Source organism: Centroberyx affinis, unplaced genomic scaffold, assembly GCF_046629955.1.
Source record: "Centroberyx affinis isolate AG114_WGS23_722 - 3 ecotype Tasmania unplaced genomic scaffold, CSIRO-AGI_Caff_v1 ptg002305l_1, whole genome shotgun sequence".
In the NCBI taxonomy this organism is placed as follows: Eukaryota; Metazoa; Chordata; class Actinopteri; order Beryciformes; family Berycidae; genus Centroberyx; species Centroberyx affinis.
This window is the reverse complement of record NW_027280577.1, coordinates 57,829-84,560: the sequence shown is the minus strand read 5'-3', so window position 1 is coordinate 84,560 and position 26,732 is coordinate 57,829. Positions and strand designations below refer to the sequence as shown.

Below are 26,732 nucleotides of genomic sequence, written 5' to 3'. Positions count from 1 at the left end.
CACCGCTGCTTACCGATGTTATTTGGATAGGAACATGAATGTAAATCGATGGCAGAGGTGCAGTACCTGTTCTGCGGGCCAGCCTGCCTCAATTCCAAGAGGGATGGAAATCAATAGAGCCAAATGGAGCTTTCAGCGTTCTAACAGTGTTGAAGCCAATGGAGCTTGAAGGCTGAGATGATTAATGAGGGGAGTCTCTGCTGAACAAGTAAGTTGACTCTCGAAACACGTGTAGGTCTGTTCGCTGTGGCAGTTCAGCATGGCTGTCTTCACAGACCATTCAACAGCCTGAGAGTGTGTGTGTGTGTGTGTGTGTGTGTGTGTGTGTGTTGGCTGAGAGAGAGAGAGAACTAATGCTTGCACACATTTTAATATCTTGTATACCTATCCATCCTCCCGTGTAAAATAAAGCAGTCAGAATCGAGCAGTCGAGTCACAATACTTGTATTTCTTTATTGAAATATAATCGACCCCTGAGGCTAGATAGAAAGGCCACAGTTTATTTGTTTGTGCCTCGTCTAGCTCTTCAGTCTGACACAGCCAGTTAGAACACAACAGACCTGGCCAAAAACACACATTTCACGGCCGTGGTGCGGCAACTCCAAATTTTGTTTTCAATCATCCAAATTTAAAGTTCACATGGTCCTTTATGTGTTGAGTAAGTTTCATGACCCACAGAACCCATTTGAAATCCACTGTATAACTTGAGTGCATGAGTAGCTACTTGAAAAGGCTGTTTTCTAAATTGCTGAAAAGCCAGCATTTTGGAGATGAAGTTTTTGTCTGACAGCAGCAACTAAAATACATCTCTAACATTTGAAAAAGTCAAAGTGTGCTCAATTTAGCTTGCAAATAGACCAGGGTCAAATGATTGGTTTTACTCACTTTGAGCATCTGCTTTGGTCTGCCTGAAATGCAAGATTGGTGGGACAAACCAACTGGTTTCTTTGTGCCAGCCAGGATCAATCAATTCAAGAAAAGGAACAGAATCCATTTCAAATTGTAATTTGGACCTCAAACCAGAAACAAAGTCAAATAGTCCACTCAGAGACACTAGGGTGGTACCTGAGCTAGGTCTGCTTACTACGATAAGCGGACATTGAACATTGAAAGTGGCAAGTGGGTCCATAATAAGAAATAGGACTACAAATGTTCCTTAGGCTCATAATGGTCGTCATCCTCCTGATATACAATCTTTGGTTTGACCCTGGTGTGGCTTACATTTCCACTTTTGAGGCCGTCCAAGTGCCCAATGAGGCTCCTGTAAATCAGTAAATCCTTAAACTTTTTCAGCTCGGGACCCAAACTGGGTAAATTCTGTCTCTTCACCTCGGCCCACGGGCTCATTAAAGCATATTACAAGTCTTATAATGTGGGGGCCCGAAGGCAAAAGGCCTCCTACCCAGTTTGAGTCCCAATCTATAGTGTAAGAATCACTGCTGTAAATGAAAAACAGAGAGCTTAATTAAAAAAAAAAAAAAATTAAATTAAAAAGGAGTTTTTGTCCAGGTCTGGGACACACTGAGGTAACATGGACAGTAATAAATTATTCAGTTGTTTAAAAAACACTTTGCAAGAATCATGTCAATAATACAAAAAGGTATCAAACATACATGATATAACATTTTCATCAACACATTTCATTGTTTTTCTCTTTTTTTCCTCCCCCTGGCCCAGAGTCTGTTGCTTCATTGACAAACAACCAGTACTTCCATGTTTGAGTAATTCTCTGGAAAAATCTTTTGACCTTTCTGTAGTCCCTTTAACAATGTAGACTAATACTGTATGTATTCCTTTCATGCTGGAGGTGGATTTCCTTTACAGTTCAATAAATTAATTTCTCTCATACTCAACCTTCTTAATCAATTCAACATTTTCATTTCAAATATGCAATTACAGTTTCCAAGACTTTGAGAACTGTTAAAATCCAACTCCATAACCAATCAAATCAAATCCAAAATCCGAATCTCAACTCTGTTACACTCGTCCCTCCAAGGCAACAGGCACACACAGGCAGATAGGGCTACAACTCTATTTGCTTGTTTTGTTATAGCTGATTTTACATTCAGAGTATTTCGACCATGCCTTCCCTTTCATTTACAGATTTGAAAAGAAAACAACATGCCAATAGGAAAGTCAGAAATTCTATTAAAAGTGCAAAAACTTATTCCTTCAAGAGACGATTTTCATCCAGACAAAAAAGTCCCCAAAACCTTTTTTTTTAGTGCGTTAACAGTACAAGCCATTTCATAGGTTATTAAATTGTACACTCCTATCCGCCTCTCTGACTACATATTGAATGTCTTGTTGCTTCGAGTTTGTGGTCCCCTTAAAACCGAACTTAGTCACTAGCTAGGCTAACATGGCTTTTAGCCCTGGGCTGACAGGAGTGACACACTGGCACATTCAAAATTGGGCAAACTCTGACTTAAGCCCAGGACTAGAGACCCCAGCTGGAGCAGTTTTATCTAGGAGTAAGCATGGTTAACATCATCATCCCAGACCACAGTCCTGGATTAACTGGTGCAGTGTGAAAAGCGGCTAAATGAGCCTGCACAAACTGTTAGCCTAGGGTTATCCCTGCAGAACCTGCAATGCAAAAAGCACTTTTATTTCCCATTTAACCTACAGAAAGCAGAGTCTTCTGTCCTACAGCCCTGGAATGAAGTGACATCACATCATTTGGCTAGTGGCCAGTGCAAAACAGCTTCTCCAGCCCGTTTCAAATGTGAAACGTGTAGCCCTCATTATCCCTTGTCTATTCTACCTCTTCAAAGATTTCCTTCAAATCCTTTGTGAAACAGCTCTGAATTGGTTTATATTGCCACCTATAATCTGATTTTTATGATTTTTATTTTGCCACTAGATTTGACATTTTCAATACTGTCTAGATACAAAAACCATATGGAACATGATTTCTTTTGAATCTATCTGTTAAGAAAGCAAAGGAAAAAAAAATCAGGGCCATTGTTCATACAGTACTGGTCAAGGATTATCATCTTGATCATCATCTCAATGACTGAAGAGGCAACCTACACTAAGGTTATCATAACTATTTTTACATACTTGATGAAAAGGGGTCTGATTTGTATGTAATATGGTGGAAAAAAATCAAAGTCTGTGTAAACATGGCCGCTGAGATGTCAGCGTTGGTAGCTAGAAAAATTAAGCCCTGTTAGGTTTTACATGAGGTGTAACAACATACACCAACCAATCTCACTCTCGTTTACAATCAATGAATGGCATTTACACATTTCACCATTAATTAAACAACTATTCAACAATATCAGCTGATATGATCATAGGTTTCACCCAGGTCAACCATTTTGACACGTTTTTTCTCAGCATCCAGCCATATTTCTTTTGCTTGCTACAGTAAGCCCTTCCCCTTCGCCTCTGATTTGACTTTTCAAAACCATATAGCATCACATGACCACAATGTACACGCTATACTCACAGAACTCACAGGTCACCCATCGACAACAGCACAAAACATTAATTTTCATAGGTTTCCCCCAAAACCACACTGTCACCACTCTTCTGTTCATTCACCCGGCCCTTTAGGTGTTCCCTCTGAGCGCCACCTCAGCACAGAGAACCAAAAACAGCCTATCCAGAGATTTCACATAGCTGTGGAGCTGGATCATGAAATGAACTCATCCCTGTTAACAAGGCGCCTTGAGCCTCCAGTTCCTGCCATTTCCTTCCCTTTCCGAAGGAGACACAAGTTCCAACATCACGATGACTCTGATCTCATCGCATTTCCCCCAGAGTCTCCAGTCTTGTGCCCTCTGTGGCAATAAAGTTGAAATTGAACTTGATTGAGAAGCAGTTTAGGGACGCTGTTCTGGGTTGAATCGGGATGGGAGGGATCCAAAACCTTGAAGGGAACCATAAATTCAGGAAGGAGGGCACAGCACTCGTCCCGAGGCGTCGCGAGAGGCTGAGGGAACGCTGTCCGAGTCGGTTGGCTTCTCCTTCCATCCCTCTCTCTATCGTCCATCCTTCCCTTTTGTGCTCCAGTAGTTGGCGACTGCTAGGGTGCAGTGTTCCCTGACATCCAAAGGGTATGTGTGTGTGGGTGAGTGTGTGTGTGCGTATATGTTATGAATGACACAGAGAATGAGGGAGGTCACAATATGACGCAGTGGAACCTGTGAGAACCTGTGGAACGCTCTCCTCTCCATTTCATCTTCTTTTTCTTCTTTTGGCTCCGCTCTGGGACTTGTTGTCTGTGGAGATAGAGAGAGGGAGAGAGAAAGAACAAGAAAATATTGAGGAACAAATATGTGAAATGTAGATGAAAATAAGTACAGTGCTTTCTATAATCTGACCACACGAGGGCAATGTTGATTCACTGATCTACTCTCCTCAGTCTTGGGGACTCAAAAGAAAAGAGGAGTGGTTATTTATGTCAGTTGCAGACTCAGCATGTGCACAAGGAGAACTCTTCCTAATCTGGATAATTTTCTTTTTATAAATACAGAGGGGAAACATTGCAATTCTCAAACTGTCGCATATGTGAGTATCTGAGTTTGAAAACACTGTGACACGACCGCTCCTTGTTTGTTGCTCCTAGTGACAGCAGCAGGCCTTCAGACAGGATATGACCACATAGAGAACATCAACACAAACCAAATTCTTCTGAAATTACACGTCTGTTCAGACAGGAAATAGCTCTGGGATTTTTCTCTCCTCGTTCTCTCTCCCTGAGAACACTTTCACTGCTAGAATACAAACGGCCATTTTTTTTTTAAAGCACAACTCTATTTCACTGCCCTCACCCTCCAAAAAAAAAAAAAGAAACACGTGCATTGGTTAACAAAGAAACCAAAGGGGGAAGGATGATGCTCTCTTGTTCTAAGGCATCCTTGATTGGAGCCGATTTTATTAGGTGCAATGCCTGGATTATGTAGATAGTACATTCTTTAAAGCACATGGCTAATACGACTACTGCTGAAACAGGCTAGTCACAGATAAAAAGCTATTGCTGAAAGTGTATTTGTCTTATATATTATATTTCATACATCAAACAGTCTTTATCTCATGAACATAATTTCAAAACAGAACAGAGAGACTCGAATTACCTTATAACTCGGACCAGCTCATGAAAGGCTTTGTCCACATTCATTGGAGGATCCTTGGCACTGGTTTCAATATAGGTTATCTGAAGAAACAAGCAGAAATATTCATACTGTAAGCACAAGCTAAAGAGGTATTAGAATAAGCACTCGCTGTCCTGTGCTGACCCTTGCTTGAGGCGCCCCTCAAGATGCCGATATCAGGTCACTGTAAATAAGAATTTGTAATTAACCAATTAATTAAATAATAGGTGAATAAGTAAGTAAAAGTATAAAGCATAGGAATATAATGGGGGAAACATTAGAATTAGCATTGCATCTTTACGCTAGCATATTTAAATCTTAGAATGAAACAGCTGAACACTAAGTAGTTAACAAACTGTCATTGGCACAGCTTAATACAAATGACAAACTGTCAGTAATACAATACAAGATGTGTGTCCCGCTAGCAGAGTATTCACTGCAACATTCCATCATTTGATGGGTGTCAAGGATGTGATAAGGACAACACACAGAAAAATAAATTTGAAAATACTGGGGAAGAAACTAAAAAAATAGGAATCATTCACCGTGTCCAAACACTGCTCAGGACATAAACAATCCTAGATATCGTACCTACTAACCATGCGGTACACTGTAACGTGTTACAGTGTAACTGTATATGTGAAAAACTATGTGTTAGATGAAAACTTCTCCACACTACATTTAAACCATACTGAATCCAGAATGCTGATGTCTCTTTAGCCTTACAGCTCTGGGATTGCTTCATTTTAACATTTTATCACACATGACATACAGCATTGTGGGTAGTTTTTTTTTCTAGTTATGCCTTTTTCTAGTATTTTTCCAATGTCTAGTCAGACAATCTAGAACACATTTACACAATTACAACATCCTGGCATTTCCAATACACTGATGTTGGAGAAAAAATTGCCTATTAAACCATTTTAAATTTAGCAATGAGCAGCTGATCAGCAGGGAGTTCACATAATTTGAACAGGGCATCCACTGATAAAATTAAAAAGGGGCTGTTGTATCCAAAATAAAAAATAAAAGGAGAAAAAACACATCCCTGGAACTAGTGGACTAGGGAAGTGTGTGTAGCAGAGTGAGCTGTCATTTTCCCTGTGTCCCTCTGGACCAAACTCACTCAACACCACAGAGAGAATGCAAACTCAGCAACTCTGAGGCTTCTCTCTCTCTCGTTCTCTCTCCCTCTCTGCTCTCTCTCTCTGCCCACACCCAAATACCTCCTGCCCAGGGACATGGACAGAACATACACACACTCAGGCACATACACACAAATGCCTACTCAGACACAAAGAAACAGAAAAACAAGTGCATATTCACATACACACGTTCACACTCACTCAAGAAGCATATATGCACACAGATGCAGAACGGCATGCATATTGTGCACCAACCCACACACACACACACACACACACACACACACACATACACACAGAAAGACACAAACATACATACACACAGATGCACACCAACACACATGCAAACCAGGCTACTACTTACATTATGTTTGGCAGCCATCTCCTGGCCCTGCTCACTGGTGACCTTTCTCAGATGAACCAGGTCCACTTTGTTGGCCACCAGCACCATGGGGAAGGCCTCCCTAAGAGGAGGAAGATACATACACACATTACTCACACACCCTACACACAACATCAGGGTTTTCCCTACCACTGAATAGCCAATTTCCAAACCATTTGCATTGGTTGCAATGAAGGGTTTTAAGTATTCCATGGTCTAAATGCTGTTTTAGAGGCCTTCCCAAAATGGTCTCCCATAAGAGTAGGAGGACACACATTGCAACTTGAAATTTCTGCCTGAATCACATGGGATCTGACAGGTTCAGTTTGAGTCTGGAAAAAATATCTAACTTATGCCAACTTTTGAAATCCCAACAGACCATGGAAACAGAAAGCATTTCACACTAAATGACAGATTTAAGCAGATTTCTAATGTGTCTGTCATATGGACATGGTGGGGATAACGAGCACCATTTTTTGATGACAAAGAGCATCACATCCTACACAAACTGTCTGTGATGGGATTCACCAGCAGATCTCTGCAACACTCAAATCTTGTGGAAACACAAGCTTTTGTGTTACCACAAGATAGAACACCACCAAATATGGACAGACAGCAACATGCTCAGTTCCAGTTTCTATTTTTGTTCCATCTCAAGCTCAGTTTTTATTGGCTATTGTCAGTCTGTGAGAGATGTGTGTCATTGTCCATCTCACACAACAGGAGTTGATCCAGATTTATCAAGATTTGAGTCTTAGAAATCAAACAGGTCTTAAATACTGTTAGCTTGCTGACTGGTCTATAACTTCAGGCAAGAGAATGAATCCTTAACCCCTCTCACAATACAAGACTGTCTACGCCAACCATTTCTGCGGAGTCGGCAAAACTCAACCTGATGTGACCCAGGATGGTAAAGTTGGGCCTGAAATCAGGCTAAAAGTCATGTAGTGAGAAGGCAGCATTTAAGAGATACATTGACATTTTGAATTTTAGTCTGTTCTTTGTCAACAGGGACATGCACAATGTGGTGAAAAGAATTCTACAGCAGCATTAGACCATATTAGTGGTGAGCTGATTGGACTGCAACTAAAAGGGGAAGCTTGGTGGATGTCATACTTTGACAAATGTAAACTGCTATAAAATAGGGCTTGGTCTATTAAGTGGTCAAGGACAAGTTATCTTATCTAAATTTGTAACACTCAATGACCTACTGCCCTACTTCCATTTTTCTGATTGGTTTAACTCAGTTCAACTCTTTCAGTTCAGTGAAATTCAACTAAAGACTTATGCCTCCTTTCCAGGACGGACCCGAATTAGCATACCCTAGTATTACTTCATTATGTGTGTGTGTGTGTATGTGAGAAAGTGGTATTAGCTCTGTACGACTCAGTCCTACCTGTCTTTGACCCGTAGTATGAGTTGATGGAATCGGTCGACGTGTTCAAAGCTGGCCTTGTCCGTTACAGAGAAGACGATGAGGAAGCCGTCTCCTGTCCTCATGTACTGCTCCCTCATCGCACTGAACTCCTCCTGGCCTGCTGTGTCCAGCACTGTGTAGAAGGAGGGACATTTCATTTGCCAACTCCTTAATCTAACACACACAGACAATACACTTGACGTGGGCTTTGGACATATGTCTTGTGTTGCCCATGGTCTACACAGGTTGTGCCAACAGCACATCAGCGACAAGCACGAGACCTCTGTTTGTGTCCACACTGGTTCTGTTTTACTAGTCATGCTTTGACTATTGCTGCACATTCAAAAGCATGAAATCAAGCACATAGCCTCAAAATATATAAGCAGAAATTGGAATAGGCCTACATAATTGATATGTACATTTTTCCTATCAAATATTGATATGGGTGTATATTTTCAACAATAAAGTCACTGAACTTGAAGGCAAGGTTTGAGACCATGAAACGAGACAAAATTTCTCCAGCATGCAACAAAAATAATACTCTCACAGAGATGTTGTTGCTGTTTTACTTAGGGCATCACTATTTCAGTGATTTTTAATAGTTAGCTCTGTAAAGGAAAAATGACTTTGAAAAAGCTACTACAGGAATGTAATTAAAAGTTAAAGAAGATATAAAAGTATGAACAGGAATGTTCACTCATTGGTCCATGATACTGAAACCAAAAGGAATATGGAAAAGAAACCAGAAGATTTCAGAAGATGACCACAGAGAGATGGGATCATTCTTAGCTATTGTCTGGAAAGAAAACACACCAAAATGCTGGTATTTCAAGAGTTTAAAAGCCTACGCAATGGGTTTTAAATGGTGCGATTACACGTGTAGGTAGAGAAAAAAAAAAAATAGACTTGAAGTGTTAAAAGATGGTGGCATGTGATGAAGCTGAAGTACACGCCTGAACAGAGCTGGTGTAGACAACAGCATTATTTGCAACTTAGATGGATTGATGGATAGAGAGACAGATAGATGGATGTGTTTACAGTGTAACTTCTACTTTCTCACCCCCACCTACTTATTCACCATTACAATCCAATATGACCCTTGTCTGTCTGTCCGAATGTGTTTTATTGAGAAGGTAATCTTCTATAGTGGGATCATAGACAAACACAAGACACACACCTCCTGGATACACACTCTTCTCTCCCCCAACCCCCCCCCCCCCACACACACACACACACACACACACACGTGTCTCTACTCACCATCCAGTATGGCCCACTGTCCGTCTATCTCCGTGTGTTTAAGATACGAGTCCTCTATGGTGGGGTCGTAGTCCGGCACAAAGATCTTTTGGAAGAACTGGATGGTGAGAGCACTCTTCCCCACGCCGCCATCCCCCACCACCACCAGCTTGTACGTCGGCAGGTTGTCGCTTGGCACCGCACTGGTCGCCATGGCTACCGCGACGACGGTGGTAAAGGTGGGAAGTAGGCTAGTAGGTGGCTACTGAGACGCACCTGGCTGAAATAAGAGGAGAAAGAGAGGGAAAGTGTGGAGAGAGAGTGAGTAGGGGGAGATGAAAGACAGGGGGAGACAGTAGGAGAGAATGGAAAGATAAATGGGAAGAGAGAGAGAAAGAGCAGGAGTGGGGTTGACAGTGGAGGAGGGAGGGAGCAACAGACAGAGAGGGAGAGAGAACAAGGGAGAGAGGTGTTAAGGTTTTTGTTGCATCACCATGGAGACCACAGACCACGGCAAGAGTTGTGGATCAAAGCAGACAGAGAGAAAGATGGAAAGAGAGAACAGAAAAAGAGGGAGAGAGAAAGAGAGGCCAAGAGGGAGAGCTCACTGCCCTCCAAGCCCACCGACAAAACACAGTGATCTGAAAGCTGAGAAACGGACTTCTTCTAGTCGATTAAGTTTTCAGATGAGTCATGATATGAAACCTTACTTTATTTAGATTCTTAGTTTGAGACAACAGAGCAGGTTGTCTAGTTTATGGTCATATGTAACATTCACCTTCCAAATTATTTGAATTTCAGTTTTATGCTTTGCTGGCTTTTCAAGAGAAATAAAAAAACAATTCAACCATAAGTTGCAGTTATTTGTCTCAAGACTTTAATTAGCCTAATTCTACAACAAATAAAGTAACACCCATCAAGGAGAGATGTCTCACACAACAAAGATGGATAACTACATTGGGGTGTCAATCTGACAGAGCGGGCTAAGGCACAAAACATGTATTTGTGATGCTGTGAGCTTGAATCCAGTCCATATCGCCCTCTATCTCCCATCTTTACTGTAACTCTGTAATTTTATACCAACTATAATAAAGCAATAATGTAATAAAAATGACAATAGAGGACATAGCCAACATACACACCAACAAATTTCACTTGGTCACTGACCACCTGTGAAAGGAGGGATGGTGCAGTTTCACCAAACCACTGTACCTTTAAGGTAGCCAAAAGCTACTTTCATCTATGTTATGTTATGTGTTATGTTCCCAGTGCAAAGAGCTGTTCTCATGTTAACTTCCGCTGAGATATCTTAAACAGGATAGAACCAAAGCACTATCACTCAGGCTTGCAGCAAAACCGGATAGCCCACTTACAGTGCTAAAGGGGTACCTGAGGTGGTGCTATGGTTTCCCCGACTTTCTAATTAGTTTCCTTCCTCTGCCGATACGCTTATCAATATTCATGTATACAGAGTGGACCTCAGCATTCATAGCATGCGGGTAAATGGCTCAACCTTGATCATCATGACTGAATTTTAATGAAAAAAAAAAGGAATATTTAAAAACATAGCTTTACATAGCGTGAGCAGAAATGAAATAGGCATACATCAGTCTAGTATTTCCAAACTAAAAAATAGATATTCCCAAGAAAGGCTGTGCACTCTCTTTGTGAAACTTTACACTGGTTCAAAAGCATTACTTTATGGAGCATCCTGGTGGATCAGAGGTCTTGGGCGTGTGCCATATAACTGTGACATCCCGGGTTCAAATCCAGGCTGAAGAGAAAATGATAAAGAATCACAGAAATATTTTGGGAAATTGCATGGCCAATAACTAAAATCATTGGCTAGCCCAGTTTGACCCTGTAGTGGAAACCAGGCAGATGGGTAAGCCCTGGTGAGCCTGTTAAGCCTTTTTTGGCCGTGTGGTGAAAATTGGGCAAATAAGTAAGCCCACGTGAGCCTTTTTTGGCCCTGTAGTGGAAACCAGGCTAACAACTCCCTCTCTAGCAACGACTCTGCTGTTCCTAGCCCACCATAACCACAGAACCAGCAGAGAAATATGATGGTTCAGACACATGGACTACTGTAGTTTGTAATTATGGCTTTTTGAAAACAAAAATAAAAGTGTCTTTATTGCTACAGAGAGGTTAGAAGAAAAGAAAGAGTAGATTTTTCCACCCGACAGAAGAGGAGACTCCCCAGGAAAAAAAACAGCCTTTTAGTTCCATTTCTGTTTAGACATTTGATAGTTCAAATGCATCTACACTTACACCTGAGGGAAAAGTAGTTGTACTTTACTAATGTTTTTCCATCTGTGTCTGCCCATTTTTTGGAGTCTTGAGTAATACAACATGGTCATCAAATCACTTAGGACCATGACCAAGGGGCTTTGATATGTATATCAGCGAGCCTTCTTGTTTCTGTTTCATGCGATCTCCTGCTGTTGTGGCAAAAAGCTGTAGCTCACACCACAGCTGGCCACAGAGAGGGAGAGAGACACAGAGAGAGATGGTGGGAGATGGCGTGTGTGTGTGTGTGTGTGTGTGTGTGTGTGTGTGTGTGTGTGTGTGTGCGTGCGTGTGCGTGCGTGTGTGTGTGTGTGTGTGGTGGTGGGGGGGGGGGTGCAGAGAGGGTGCGGAGAGAGCAACAGAAGAGAGAGACAGAAAGAGGGTGGGAAACAGATTGAGGGACAGAAAAGATGAGGGCAAATGAGGACAAAGTTGACATGAAAACACCACAATATGGTGATGAGGCAATCCACAGACATGATGGGAGAGTTTAGTGGAATGTGTGAAAATATCACATTTTAATAACATGGCAAGGCACTCAAAGCTCTCCATACATACTGAAACGGATAATAGCCATAGGGCACTTTGCGGACGATGAGGGGGGACAGAATCCTTTTTGTTAGCACAAAACAGCAAATGGAAACAACACTTAAGCTCCCTACCAACCCCAATGGTAATGCTAACAAATTTAATATTAAACTACTGTATTGTACTCTCTTTTACCACTGAACCCTCAGATTTACAGGGTTTTCATGAAACTGCAGCAATAGACAGACAAGAGGCAGACAAAAAGACGCACTCACACACTACCACCACCGCAACCACCACTCCCCCCCCATTCCTCCTTCATCCACCAGGAAACAGCTGTCAGCTGGCTACAGTCCGTCCCTTCCTGCCCAGCACAATGGAGGGAAGGAAGACGCTTCCTTCCTTTCCACAGCCAGCCAACCAGTCAGTCAGAAAGTCTGCAACAGTCAGCCAGCCAAGCAGTTGGGCAAAGAATTTCTAAGCCAAAATCCTGATATTAAAAAGCCTTCACAGTCTGTCAGCTCATCAGCCAAAGTCACTAAGGATCTACTCCATTACAAAATTTCTTAACGTACAAACACTGTCTCAGACAAATTCTCAGTTCTCTGAAGAAAGACAAAAAGAGAAGCGCTTGAGAAGCACTAATGAAATAAGGTTCTCCCCCATCAGTTGTGGTTTTCACACCAGCCATGTGTGGAATGGCCTAACTGTGGCTAGGTCAGGTCAAAACCTAGTAGGGTGCATAAGTATTTCCCTCAGACAGTCTACCTGGTGGGGTGAGTGGGTCTCTGAAACACCATTTAGAACCTGTGACAGTAAAGTACACCATTGAAACAAGTTCAAATTTAACTATTTTCTAAAGAGTGGAAGCAGCATGGTAGAGGAAATGTTTGTGTCCCTATGGCCTCATAGACCGTCACTACCAAGAGAAAGGAAATCGGGTTTCCAACTGAGGGCCAACCAGGACTAGGCAGGATTTACTCATTTGGCATGTCACTCAATTTTCTGTGACTCTTTTTGCATCTTGTTGCCAACAGAGTCGATTAATCAGCTGAACTATTGTTTCAAGTAGCCTACACAAAAAGCACTTCCAATCTTAGTCATATTTTCTCTTTACCATGGCTCCATAAAGTCCATCTTGGCTCTGCTGTGGAAAAGTGGCTAGCTGCTGCCCTGGGAAAGGATATGGGGTCTTCCCTCTTCACATGGGAACAAAGCAGCAACAGGGCTCACGTAACAGGAACATGGGGGAACATGATGCACACCCCAGCCTGTACCGTACTGCCTATATCTACCGCCATCTATCATTCACACATAGTTCAAAGAGTTCAATATGGAATGCATCTCCGAGTACCTGTCAAGTGAAATCCTCTTGACTTTTTTTATTTTTCGGTCCTTTATGTATAGAATAAGTTTCTTGGCCCTGAGCTCTTGCAGCCCAATTAAAACACATGGTAAGATTTCAAAAATGTTTCATTGTCAACCAGAAAATGTTTTTTCCAAACAGCTGAAAACTTTTTAGAGGCACAATGTTTTCGTCCTATGATACCAGAGTGCTGGTATTTGTCACCTCGACAGTTAGAGTCAAAGCCACAGTGTGATAAAGGTTTGTCCTGTTAGCTCAGTGAGCTGGGGCAAATACAGTGGGATCCCAACGTTGTGAGTTTAGATCTGATTCAGGACCATCTAGCCTCTTATATTTCCTCACTGTTCAACACCTGTCAAAGTTGTCAATTTTAGGGCTGTATGATGATTATTATCACAATTAGTCTTGATGATTTGAAGGTTATGTTACTAAACGTTTGGCATATTGTGTCAGCATCTAGCCTATAAGTGAACTTCTAAATGTAAGTGAAATGTTTCAGTATTGCCAATATTCGACAATTATTAATTCTGGCAACTAAAATCCAATACAATAATACACAATTAATTATGCAGCTCTGCTTTCTTTCACCTTGCTTGCTAGCATGGCATCAGTTACTTTACAAAATAATTTGGCTCACTGGATGAAAACAAGATGTCTGTCTCTAGCATGGCCTTCACACAAAGTACAAATTCACTGTGCAATAGACGTACAATCAGCCCAGCTGAGCCGCACTTCCTCACTGAGACAATGGTTCAAACTGATTCATTCATTTGAGTTGCAGTAGGCTGTAGCAATGCTAAACAGAAACATATGTTCAGACTTCTTCAAACTGGTTGTTATAATGGGGCAGCAGGGTGGCATAGTGAGTAGGGACATGATCAGACGACCCACGTTCAAGCCCCGTTGTGGGCAAGCACCGGCCCTGCTGAAGTGTCCTTGGGCAAGACAATCCCTACCAGCTGCAGGGGTGCTGCTCTGTAGCTGAGCCTGACCCTGAGAAAACATATTTCCCCTAGGATCAATAAAGTATTACATAATTATTCATGTGACTCAAATAGACACAGTGATAAGCACATAAATCAAAAACAGAATCTATCATTTTTGTTCATTTTCAAAAGTGAGGGACCCAAAAGTCCACGGCCCCTCACCATGTTTCCTCCACCACTGACACACTGCGATCTTCAACATGGCGTGCCATTTAGTTGAGAGGACAAAGCAAATAGCAGTTGACTGTATAACTGATCACAGGATTATGGGTCATCCCCAATGACTAAGTCTGCCACAGTATCCAGTCTCACAGCAATGTCAAGAAAGAAAGACTATAACATCTAGACATAAGTTGCATTATTTTCTAATGTCTTTCATAATACTGCATCGCTTTGAGAATTTCTCTGTGAATTAAGCTGTCATCCACACACAATGCAAATGTCTCACTGATCTGCTGTGACTTACTGAAAACATTTTCTATTTTGACCTTTCTATTAATTTATTCTAATCATTTTCCATTCATATTGACTGTTTGGAAATTCCAGCCAGGCCACAAGAATGTCATGAGTGAAACCCGGGACATCAATGAAATTAATTGAATGATCAAATGCTTGTTTCTATACTGCAGATTTCAATTCCAAAGTAAAATTTTTTTGGGGAAAAAATACCATTATGTTCATCATACAATCATACTATAAAGCAAGGAATCTCTGTCTGTATGTGTGTCCTTCGCATATCTCGAGAACCATTCGTCCGATCTACTTCACACTTGGCGGGTGTATTGCTGGGGACCCAAGGATGTGCAGTGTCGGATTGGACACGCGACACGTTCAATATTAATAAACTTTAAATAAACAAGCGAACAGCGCTCTGTGCAGCAGCGGGGCTCAAAGCGAACAAGCATCGCACTAGTATCTCTTAAATACAGAAGATCTGATGTATAAAAGTGTTAACATTTTGTCAACCAAGTATTCAAGTTACTATCCAAAATTAGATTAAAAAAATACCATAATTTGTATGAATTTTGTACTATAAATCACATCACAGCAGATCTAATTTGCCAAATGGTAGATATCGCATCTCAGAAAAAAATTACAAAAATAGTAACTACATGCAGTATTACTCAATAGGTAAAGCATGAAACCACCACTGACTGTGTTAGGTGTTTGCATCCTTATTTAGGCTACTATATTTGCAATGAATTCAGCATACTGTAATCCATGGCTTCAGACCCAAAAATGGGTGGCTGGCCTCTTGCTTTTGGGTCTCCACATCACAGGACTTGTGTTTGATTGAATGAGCCTGACTCCCAAGGGCACAAGCAATTTCTCAATTGAATCCCCTGGCAAAAAAAGGTTTACAAACCCATGCCCTTACCTATAGTTAATCAATGAAATCTCATCCATACTGCCACTTCAATTTGAATAATAGACTAAAAGGAACATCATTAAGGATGGTGACTAACAGTAGAAATTAAGCAAATTTAGAATTATAACACCATACATAAGCAGTTACGCCATTTTACTCTCAAATATCGGAGTTCTCTTTCATATAAGGCTCTATAAATGCATGTGCCCATTTGTATCTTGCAGGTGTTGAAACTATTCAAATAAGCAGCAATGAATCACATACAAATGTAATATATCACTTCAGAGTCAAGGTCTCCTGGGTGGGAAACCCAACATGTACCACTCATCCAAAGGGGAATTTCCCCTGGTCAAAGGGCACATTTAGGCTTACAAGGCTTCAAACAGACAGGCAAACTGTGAAACATCACCGAGCCTATCCAGCAGCATGCTCTACTTTCGATTCATCTGATGCTGCAAAAGTCACAACATCATTATCCTCAAGAGCAACATCATCATCCTCAGTAGGGTTTGACATTTCCATGAAGCCATGATGAAAGGCTAAGAGGGATCTGTCCCCTAATAGCCAAATTATCTGGTGATTTCACTTTGCTATTAATAGTGATGAATATGCCTGTGTGTGCCTCTCTCTCTCTCTGTGTGTGTGTATGTGTGTGTGTGTGTGTGTGTGTGTGTGTGTGTGTGTCTTTCTGCAGACTGACTGGTGCTTCTGAATGATCTCATCCTATGATCTGATACACGAAAAATCCCTATATTCTGTCCAACGGTTAATTTTTTTTTAAATTTTACATCATTTCTGGTTTACAGCTGGACACAATCGTGTGTAGCTAGCAATTAGAAATGTGTTATAGCATACAGAATATCGTGGTAAAATAAATAGGTTGTATGCCTTTGTTTTGTCAATTCAAGTGGGTTCATTATTGATCATTTTGACAGGCGAGAAAGACCATGACAGACGAGGAAAGACGTCTGTGTGTTTTTGTTCAATCCCAACGGAAAAACACGTCTTTGACACATCGAGGCAAGGCCTGTCTTCTTCTGTGAGCGACTGTATGGAAAACCGACAGTAACCGCCCCTGAATAACGGATTTTCGGTTGCTTCATCTTTCTCCGAAGTTTGCAGCAATAAGCAATTTCCGCAAATGGGATATAATGTCGTCCATATTCTTACATGAGACGAGCATCTCTCCCTGACTGTTAACGGTGCTGTCATGAGGTGATTTTTAAGCTAGGCTACAACAAGTTGTTGATATTAAGAGTAGTGTAACCGTTAGGATTTTAACCAAGGTGTTTCCTGCACTGCCCGGGTAATTGCAGCACATATTCACGACCATTTCTCTCAGCAGAAATGCAACTTACCGAAATGAGCTTCGTTGTCGCGGACACAAAGAAATTGCCTCACATCGACATATTCCTCATCTCTCTCTATTTCTGAGCTTCAAACCACCGCCGCCCTTTCGCCACAGACAGGAGTGCGCTTCACACATCCGCGAAACAATACGTCGTGTAGCAAATCTTTATATTGCAACAGCTGATACTATAAATAGAATAGCCCCAAAGGGGTGGACTGTCTTTTTGTTAAGAAATTATGCGGTCAAATTTTCATTTATAGCAGAATGTGCTACCAAAGTTTAGGAAACAATTACATATAAAGTGATCAACTACTTTAAAAATTCAGGCTTTTGTGTAAAATCCTTGAAATCACATGAAGCAGCTGAAGAGTCTCCCTTTTTGGTGAAATGGACTGTTCCGTTATGTCGCGGCAGGAGTTGGTTAAAGGGATAGTCTTGTCAAATGGGCCTTTTCTACATCTGGGGACATCTGGATAGAGAGAAAGGATTTTTTAAGAGAAAAGATAGGATTTAAAAAAAAGACAGCCTTTCATCTAATTTATTAATAGGCCTATTCCCAAATAAGCAATTTGTTATGATGATGATTTTTCTACACTGCCATACTGAATGAGCATAGGCCTACATGATAAGAGTTGTTGCAAATATTTTTGTAGCAACAATATGCACAAAGTCTTGCATGTATAAATTGAATGCAGTGACAGACAAACTCAGCAACAGGTGAGGGTTACAAGTGGTCAGTGATTGATCCTTTGGGTGTTGCTGGGTGAACTCCAGGCTAGTTCTCTATCTTATTTTATTCTCTAATATTAGTTTTAATCCAAGCAATCACTGAAGCTGGGAATTCACCTGCCCCAAGACTAAAATACAACATTTTTTTCAGTCCCTGACACCAAAACATAGTGATACATACCCTCATTAAATATAAAGTTTCATTAACATTCATTAGGCCTGTTGTGCTCCAAAAGATTGGCTCTATTAGTTTTGCACTGAACATAGGTCTGCTGGTCCCTTTGTTAGTTTAAGCTAGAGGTCAAAGAGACAGATAAGGATCTGATCAATCAAGAGAAAAGAGGGAGGGCTGAGTGTGTGTGTGTGTGTGTGTGTGTGTGTGAGTGTGTGTGAGTGTGAGTGTGAGTGTGTGTGTGTGTGTGTGTGTGTGTGTGTGTGTGTGTGTGTGTGTGTGTGTGTGTGTGTGTGTGTGTGTGCGTGTGTGCGTGCATGCGTGCGTGTGTGCGTGCACACATTAGAAAATGATTCAGGATAGATACAGAGGGACAGAGAGAGGGGTGGGGGATATTTAGAATAGATTAGGGCAGATGCTGTAAAATGTAATTTTGCCAAGCAGTGCATTTACATGAACTGGAATGTCTATTGATGGATTGGTGCAGAGAGAATAATGAGTCCTATTACATACAGTTCAAACAGGAAAAAAAAAAGGAATCATTTTCATATTCCACTCAAAACCTGACCTTTATGACTAATTGGTAGGTAAATAATTTGAATGCAGATAATTGGAATTTAGTGTTTTGTCCACTTGAAACAGTAGTGAAACAGTGGAACTCTGCTGACAAGCATGACCTGCAATTACCTGATTCAAAAAGAGGTGTACTGACTCAGTTAATGACTGATTACTCACTAGCTACTTCAAAGAGTTGCTTCCCAGAAATTTTGGTAATAAAGGGACTGATTGGGAGCAGGTAAGTATATTCCGGACGTCAACCCCAAGCCACAGAAGACGGAGAAGTAGTAGTGTAAACACTCAGAGAACGCAGGAATGCTGATTAGTCATCAGGGAACCAGAGCAGGAATCAGCTTTACTCCTATAATATTTAAGTAGAGATGTGACATTAACATAGTGTAGTTAATATGAACACACACACACACACACACACACACACACACAAGCGTGCACGTGCGCACACACACACACACACACACACACAGTCACACACTATTATCTTTGATGGTTTCTGGTAATGGAAGACTACATCATGAGCAGTCTTGGCAGTAAGTGTGGAAGTTGAGCAAGTGTGTGTGTGTGTGTGTGTGTGTGTGTGTGCGTGTGTGTGAGAGAGAGAGAGAGAGAGAGAGAGAGAGAGAGGGAGAGAGAGATGTAAAAGATTTGATTGGAGTGAGGGAGAGGGAGCTTGATATGAGCTTTGCCTTCATAAATAAGCCAGGCATTAGATGCTGTAACCTTTTACAACTCACATTACAGTGACTAATGGATATGAAATGAAATGGGCATCTCTCTCTCTCTCTCTCTCTCTCTCTCTCTCTCCCCAGCATTTCCAGGAAAATCTATTGACGGTCATTCAGTATTTAAAAGCGCACACGCATGCACACAAACACACACACACATGCATGCTCACACGCAAATCCTTTCCACACATTTTGCATTATGCTAAAACATGTCCCTTGATTTTCTTTGCCACTGTCAAACTGGAAATTGGAAAGAAAGAAAGAAACAAACAAACAAAAAATGAACAGACAGAAAAATATGTCAGATCCAGTGATGCCAATGAACATATGATCGATAATACTATAATAAGCAGTTGTGATGTTCATCACGCACTGAAGTGAATCATCTGTTGTTTCTAATGGATGGAAATGCATGGAAGTACAGTGATGTTGAAAGGAAAAGATGTGAGCATGTCTTCATGTCTACAGTTAAGTTTATTTAAAAATAATTTTCTTACACTGGCTTTGGAACTTTTTTTAGGCATAAAAATATTGATTGAAGAGTCCAACGTCATAGGAACAGCATTTCATCAGTGTCGTGCCAAAACATTGCACATGTCTCCACAGTCAATTTTTCCAGGAATTGAGCAAATTAATTGATCTGCTCAATGGATTCATTTTTTTTGTCATTTTACAATGCATTATCAATGGTTTGACTTTAACTTGACATTTTCTAGATATAGAAGACATCCACTAAAGTAAAGCAAAGACAAAATGGAGATATGAGTGTTTCAACAGGTCAGCAACAAAGTGTGAATTCTGTTTTAGGCTTAAATGTACATCAGGGAGACAGAAGCTTGTTCTGTTGGATGAGAAGATCTGCACTATTGATTGGGGCTTTGGAAGACTTCTCAGAAGCAATCAAGAGGTGCTGGATTGATTGACTGGATGATTGATTCATTCATCATAGGTCACTCCACTGGATTGGTAGGCGAGGTGATGGGATCTTAATTTGAGTATTGATTGCTTTGTATCTCCTGCGTACTCCTCATTTGTCTCTAGATGCCATTGATGCCTGGAGGGCAGGGTCAGATGGAGTGCAGCTCTTCCTGAAGAGGTGGAGAGAACCTTGCTCATGAGCCCTTCAGCAGCGGCAGCCATGCAACCTGCAGTCACAGGAGAGCAGAAGGACTAAAGGCCCATTCACAGCTAGAACGCTTACTATAAAGTAGGGATGGGACGATATATCAAAAGTCAGTATATCGCAATACAAATGTGTCAGTACGTATCATGGGGCAGAAAAATAAATGGCATTATTTGCTATTTATTCTGCTGTAGTAATCACAAATGAGACGCTTGACCATCACAATTTCACAAGCTCTCCATCCAAATTATATTAATTGCACTTTGTAATGACATTTTTAAATTGTTGGTTACATTCTGGCAAGTCAGTGCCATTGCTAGAAAGATTTGTGGCTCAGAAATAAACATAATTCTGCACAGTCAAACTTTGTTGTCATTGAACTTTCATGGTATCATGGTTGCATCAAACCGTGAACCCCATACTGCGTATCAAATCGTATGTTGTGATAAACATATCGTTGCATCCCTACTATAAGGATAACTAGAAACTATAACGATACATTGCTGCTCAAGTATTTTTATCTGTGATAAGTTCCTCAACAAATGAAGCCACCACTGTAGTGAGCTACCGAATTCTCCCGAGTCCTGCCCCCTTCTTTGTTAGAACTTCAATTTGCTTGGTTGAAAATGTTGTTGATGTATTAGGAATACTTTTATAGTTATAGTTAAAATTACAGTTCTAGATGTGAGTGGTCCTTTTGTGATAGAACCAGTTGCTTTCTGCTTGCTAGTTGACCTGCGTTACTTCAATGTAACTGTCAAACTGTTTAAATTAAAGGGGGGATTAAAGGGGAGATCAGAGGAGACAGATCTCTCTTGTTTGGGTACAAAGCCAAGAAAACTGCTCTAACACAACTGCAAAACGAAAAATGTTGTAGTATTGATGTGTAAATTTAGAAATGTGTAAAATAAGATAGGCCATACACTCATACACCATTAAGCCAAATTTCATGTGAATAACTTCTGATCAAGCTGTCCCGGACTAGACGATATGTACCATATGAATTGGTTTTAGTGTTGATTGTCCCTTTAAAGTGAGTCAAAGGGTCACAGCTTTCATCACGTCCACCTTGAGAAATCTAATCGCCATTCAACACCATGGATCACTAAGCACCAGTGACGTCTGAGGAAACGGTAATGATGCACATGCCTGCATGCGTAAACACACATGCACATGCACACACACACACACACACACACACACGCACACACACCTACAAACACACACCCACTCATTCATTGTCTCTCTCACACACAAAACACACTCACTCACTTACTCAGTTCCTCTCTCACACACACACACACACACACACACACACACACACACACACACACACACATCTTACTCCTGAGCTGCTTGTTGCTTAATGAACCTACACTGAGGAGTATGTGTGTATGTGTGTGTATATTTTTGGGAGGGGGGGATTATTGGAAGAATAGCTGTCCATTTTCTGTCCTTTGTCCAGTTTCAGAGAGAGGGCGACAATCATGCCTGGGAAAACGAGGCTGTTGTCATACACTGTTATGCTATTTTCCAAGCATATATTTTGTAAGTATATACAGTATATTACAAGTCAGCTCTTTTTAGATGTTTTAAAGGAGCCTAAAGCTTTAACCCCTAAATATCTCATTTGGCAAATTGGGCAGAGGTTTGGCTTCCTGATCCATCCAGGCTACAATCCAGTTTTACACTGGAGCCCAACCAGAGAAGTCACTATGGAGGTGAGTGTAGCATGAGTGGGTGGGTGGATGGGTGGTTGGAGGCTTATCCTCTAGCTGACCGTTAGACCGTTTAACATCCCACATGGAGACCCAGGTTTGAATTTGGTTGTGGTTTGTTATATAAACAGAAAGGCTGGCAGTAGTCAGCGGCCCTGGCTGCCCCCTCCACCCCGAGTTCAACATGTTCCCCTCAGATTGTTTTAAAATGCCAAGGAGAAAAGAGGGGCTGTATACCAATACCAGCTCCCTATAAAATGTTCACTCATTTTCTCTATCTTGAGCCTAGCTTTCTCAGTACACTGGGTGGAAGGCAGGGAAACACTCTGGACAGGCTGCCAGTCCGTCACAGGGCGAACACAGATAGACAGACACTCACATTTGCACCTATGGACAAATTAGAGTCTCCAGTCCACCTGAATTGCATGTCTTTGGAGAGTGGGAGGAAGCACCCAGAGGAAACCCACGGGAACATGGAAGAACACACAAACGCCACACAGAAAGGGAACTCCGGTCTTTCTAGCTGTGAAGTGACAGTGCCAGCCACTGAGACATTGTACCGCCCTTTAAAAGTGTTACATGTTGAAATTTTCCTGATTGAAGTTAATTATGATGATGACACATGACTGTCAGAAACTGGTACAAACTGTCAAACCCCCAATGATCTACTTTGTGTATTCACTTAGTCCAGGTTGGGAGTCCTCAGACTTGATGAAACTGGTATATTATTATGTAAAGACAGTTGGGAGGGGAAATAATGACAAAATGATAAAAATAGATGTGTAAATATGTAAATCCTGTATCTTAACCAAAGGCTAACATAGTCCACCAGGATTATCACTGTACAGACAGAGAACAGAGACATGACAAGTTTAAGCCAATATCTTGAAAGGATTGAGGGGAATAGAATAGAATAGAATAGAATAGAATGGAGCTTTTTGATGGGCTATATCGAATAAGAAGGATAAGAAGGGAAACCTGATTCTCACTGATGCTCCATATTTAAGGGATCTACACACACACACACACACACACACACACACACACACACAACTTCCACCGCCTCCTGCCTGTTTCCATGGAGACAGCAGAGAGCTGTTTTGCTCCAGTAGGATCAGACCCTCTGACTTGATCTTTTTCTGTAGAAGGAATATCACACACACACACACGCACGCACGGACGCATGCACACACACACACACACACACACACACACACACACACACATGTAGCACTGTAATGTGATTACAGTCCACATGACACATAGAGATTATCACTGTATGTACAAGGTTACATTATGTGTGTAATATGATTCTACAGGTGTTATTGAGATTACATTTGTAATAACTACAGATTCCACTCAGGCTAAGTTTCTTTCTCAAGCCTGTGAATCTTCTGCCCTCCAGCAGGACAGAGAGCTGTCTAACGTGCGCTCTTAAAATAGATGAAGTGTTTCTGCCAGAGGAGTAACTTCATTTGATGTCTTCAACTCCATTTGCAAATCTCTCCGATAGCCTATTTTTGCTCTTTTCCAGTGAAACCATTCAGCTATTTTAAACAACTGGATTAATAAGCACAGCCAACATAATTTTGTTGCATATTTCATTGCTGAACGTGCTGGGAGGACTTAACGATGTGATGCAGGGAGCTGATAAGATGTGATGCTTTATTGATCATCGTAGGGAAATTCTCTGTTCGCTTCCCTGGAGCCAGTAGGGAGTCATGGTCTTGCTCAAGGACAGCAGGGTGGATGCTTGGAGTTTAAACATGGGTCATTGAAGGACGATCTTGCTACTGTGCCGGGCCATAATGCGCTTCATGAAAATGTCAATTATCCTCTGACAGGCCCAATACAAACAGTATTCACACTTGAAATGCAAACACGGTGGTAGGAGAGGTGGTGAAAGGATGTAAAAAGGTAAAATTATGTTGTTACACTGAAAGAGTGTTTAGAGGGGCTCCAGCTATAAGAGAGGAGAATGAATATGACTAGAAGTTCCATCCTTCCACCATATCTTTAGACCTGCTGAGAAGATCGCAGCCTGGACTAAATGGAATATCTTAAATATAGGAAACCTTTAAGCCTTAACCTTCAGCCTGAATAGCATCAACTTATATTGGAGGTTGGGGTCAGAGTACCAACATCTAAGGTTCCAGGTTGGAGATTCAACCTTATTGCAACCCAAAATGACTTAATTTGCTGCAACACCCAAATGCCAGTATATGAACACAACACAACGGTATTAGCTGTGGCAGCAGTAGCACTGTGACCTAAATGATTGCCATCACATGACCATGACAGTAACTACAACCTCAACTCCCCAAAGTTTTCTCCTCACTGTCTTCAGCAGCTGCTCAGCTTTCACTTCCTCATCTGCACCACGCACCCAGTGCCTGCATGGAAATCAGGTCTTGTGTGTACCTGGCTCCGGCTTTCATTTGCATCCTGTGCATAAGCCCCAGCCTCAGCTACGCCATTAAAATTTAATAATGGCTCGCAGGCGTTTCGACACGTATCGAGCTCCTCAAAGGAACACACATCATTACAGCTCAGCAGCCGCACATATGCTCGCCCTTTCTCTCTTTCTATAATCAATGTGTGATTGTGTGTGTGTGTGTGTTTGTATGCACCCGCACACACCGACACACCGACACACACACACACACACACACACACACACACACACCACAATTACTCTGCCATTAGCCTATATGCTGAGGCCAGGGTCTCCGGAATGAATGGGGAAATAACAACAGGACTGTAATGAAGAGATCCCATCTACTTATCACACCCACAGATGAGACGACAGCAACGCCGTTGAATAAAGATCTGCTGCTCGTCCTCTACTCTGTTCTCTCCTTCTTCTGTTTTATTCTATTGTGGGCAATTCTATTGTGATGTGTTTTCTTCTGCACTGTTCTGTTCTGATCTTTTGTTTTTGATCTGATTGGTTTCTGTTCTGTTTCTTCTTCTTATTTTTCTGTTGTAGTTTGTTCTGTGCAACAGCAACATGACATTGCAATTACAATTACACATTCTTAGTCTATTCTATTCTATTCTATTCTATCACTCTTGGAGAGACAGAGGTTGTTCTTGTGCCGCAAGAAAACACCCCCTGGCGGTAGGTTAATATGCAAAACTACTAACACAAAAAATCCAAAATATATGGCTGTAGACTGCATCATACTATCTTCAGCATCGATATATTTAATAAAACTGATATTTTAAAATGGTACGCTCTGGTTAGATGGACAATTTTGGATATATTACTTAAAAACCCCTTGTCGTAAAACTGTCGTGCAAAGAACACGACCGCTTTACGGCTCTGGGTCTCCTCTCATAACAGTTACGCTCAGCTGTCCTTGCAGTGATGTCGAGAGCATGTGAGTTATCAGGGATTCATACATACTATCGCGCCTGTTTGTTGTCGGCAACACACTCTGTAAACGTTTTTAAATTCGGTTTTTGTAGCGTTATTGTTATTTGCAGTCAGTGGGGTAAAGCAGGTCATCCATTGTGTAACATTACTTCCATAAACCTTAACAAGTTAACTAATGTTTACAGTAGCTAGCTAGCGACTTCACATTGTCTTCTCGCTCCCATATGACTGAGTCAGACTCCCAATGTCTCTTGTAGGGTCAGTCTACCTGACAGTTAGTTGTAATGTAGTGTAATTTCCCACTGAGCAATTTTCTGTTTGCTGTTTAAAAGACGTCTAAATTGTTATGATGTCTGGGCTAAAATAAGGCTATATAGGGTGAAAGTTTAGTATTCGTTTCCATCATAAACTATGTCTTCTGGGGTATATGACAAAAATAAACCATTATCTTGTACATATGGACTTCTCTGGTGCATATTTGTGATATTTACGGCTGTTTATGCATCGTTTAAATGTGTAATAATGTATTTACTGCTTGGTCTAAAACGTGGCTATGCATAGCTAAAAAGATCCTGTGCTATATGAGAGCTAAAGCAATTGCAGATTGATGTCTAGATGCTTGTATATCCAGAGACTGTGGTAGGCATATTATACCTGTTACTGATAACATGGTTTACTATTTATGAGCTACATGTGTGGACTGAAACATGACAGATGTTTAAAAAAAAAATAATAATAATAACATCATGCATTATTTATGGCTGCTTTAATCTCCTCACCATCTGCTTTGTTAAATTTGAAGAAATGACTATGAAATGTCATGGCACACTAGCTAGTTACAGGCCACAGAACATTACGGCCTAGTGGATAGAGAGACAGACCGTCCCTCAGCTGGACAACACAGGTTCAAACCCGCACCATGCTGAAGTGTCCATGAGCAAGACACTGAATCCCTATCACCTGTAGGGGCGCTATTAGCTGACCTTTGACCTTCTTGAAGGGGGGGAAACAAAAAGAGTCAAAGTGTCACATTGTTATTATTAAGAAATCACCCTATCTATGACCTGCAGGCCTAATGCCATACTCATTAACTTAACTGTCTGTCTCCTTCACAGATGCCACCTACTGAAGTC

General features: G+C 41.3%; 1 protein-coding gene across 1 annotated transcript; it reads right to left on the bottom strand.

Annotated features, from left to right (window-relative positions):
- Window positions 1-474: 474 nt before the first annotated feature.
- mrasa (muscle RAS oncogene homolog a) lies at window positions 475-17,324 on the bottom strand. The gene is made up of 6 exons (XM_071532989.1): window positions 17,185-17,324; window positions 9,310-9,568; window positions 8,029-8,182; window positions 6,615-6,714; window positions 5,088-5,167; window positions 475-4,232 (listed from the first exon to the last, which is right to left on the bottom strand). Exons 2-6 carry the CDS (start codon window positions 9,500-9,502, stop codon window positions 4,133-4,135), a joined length of 627 nt encoding a protein of 208 aa, XP_071389090.1. The 5' UTR covers window positions 9,503-9,568; window positions 17,185-17,324; the 3' UTR covers window positions 475-4,132.
- Between the last annotated feature and the right edge of the window lie 9,408 nt (window positions 17,325-26,732).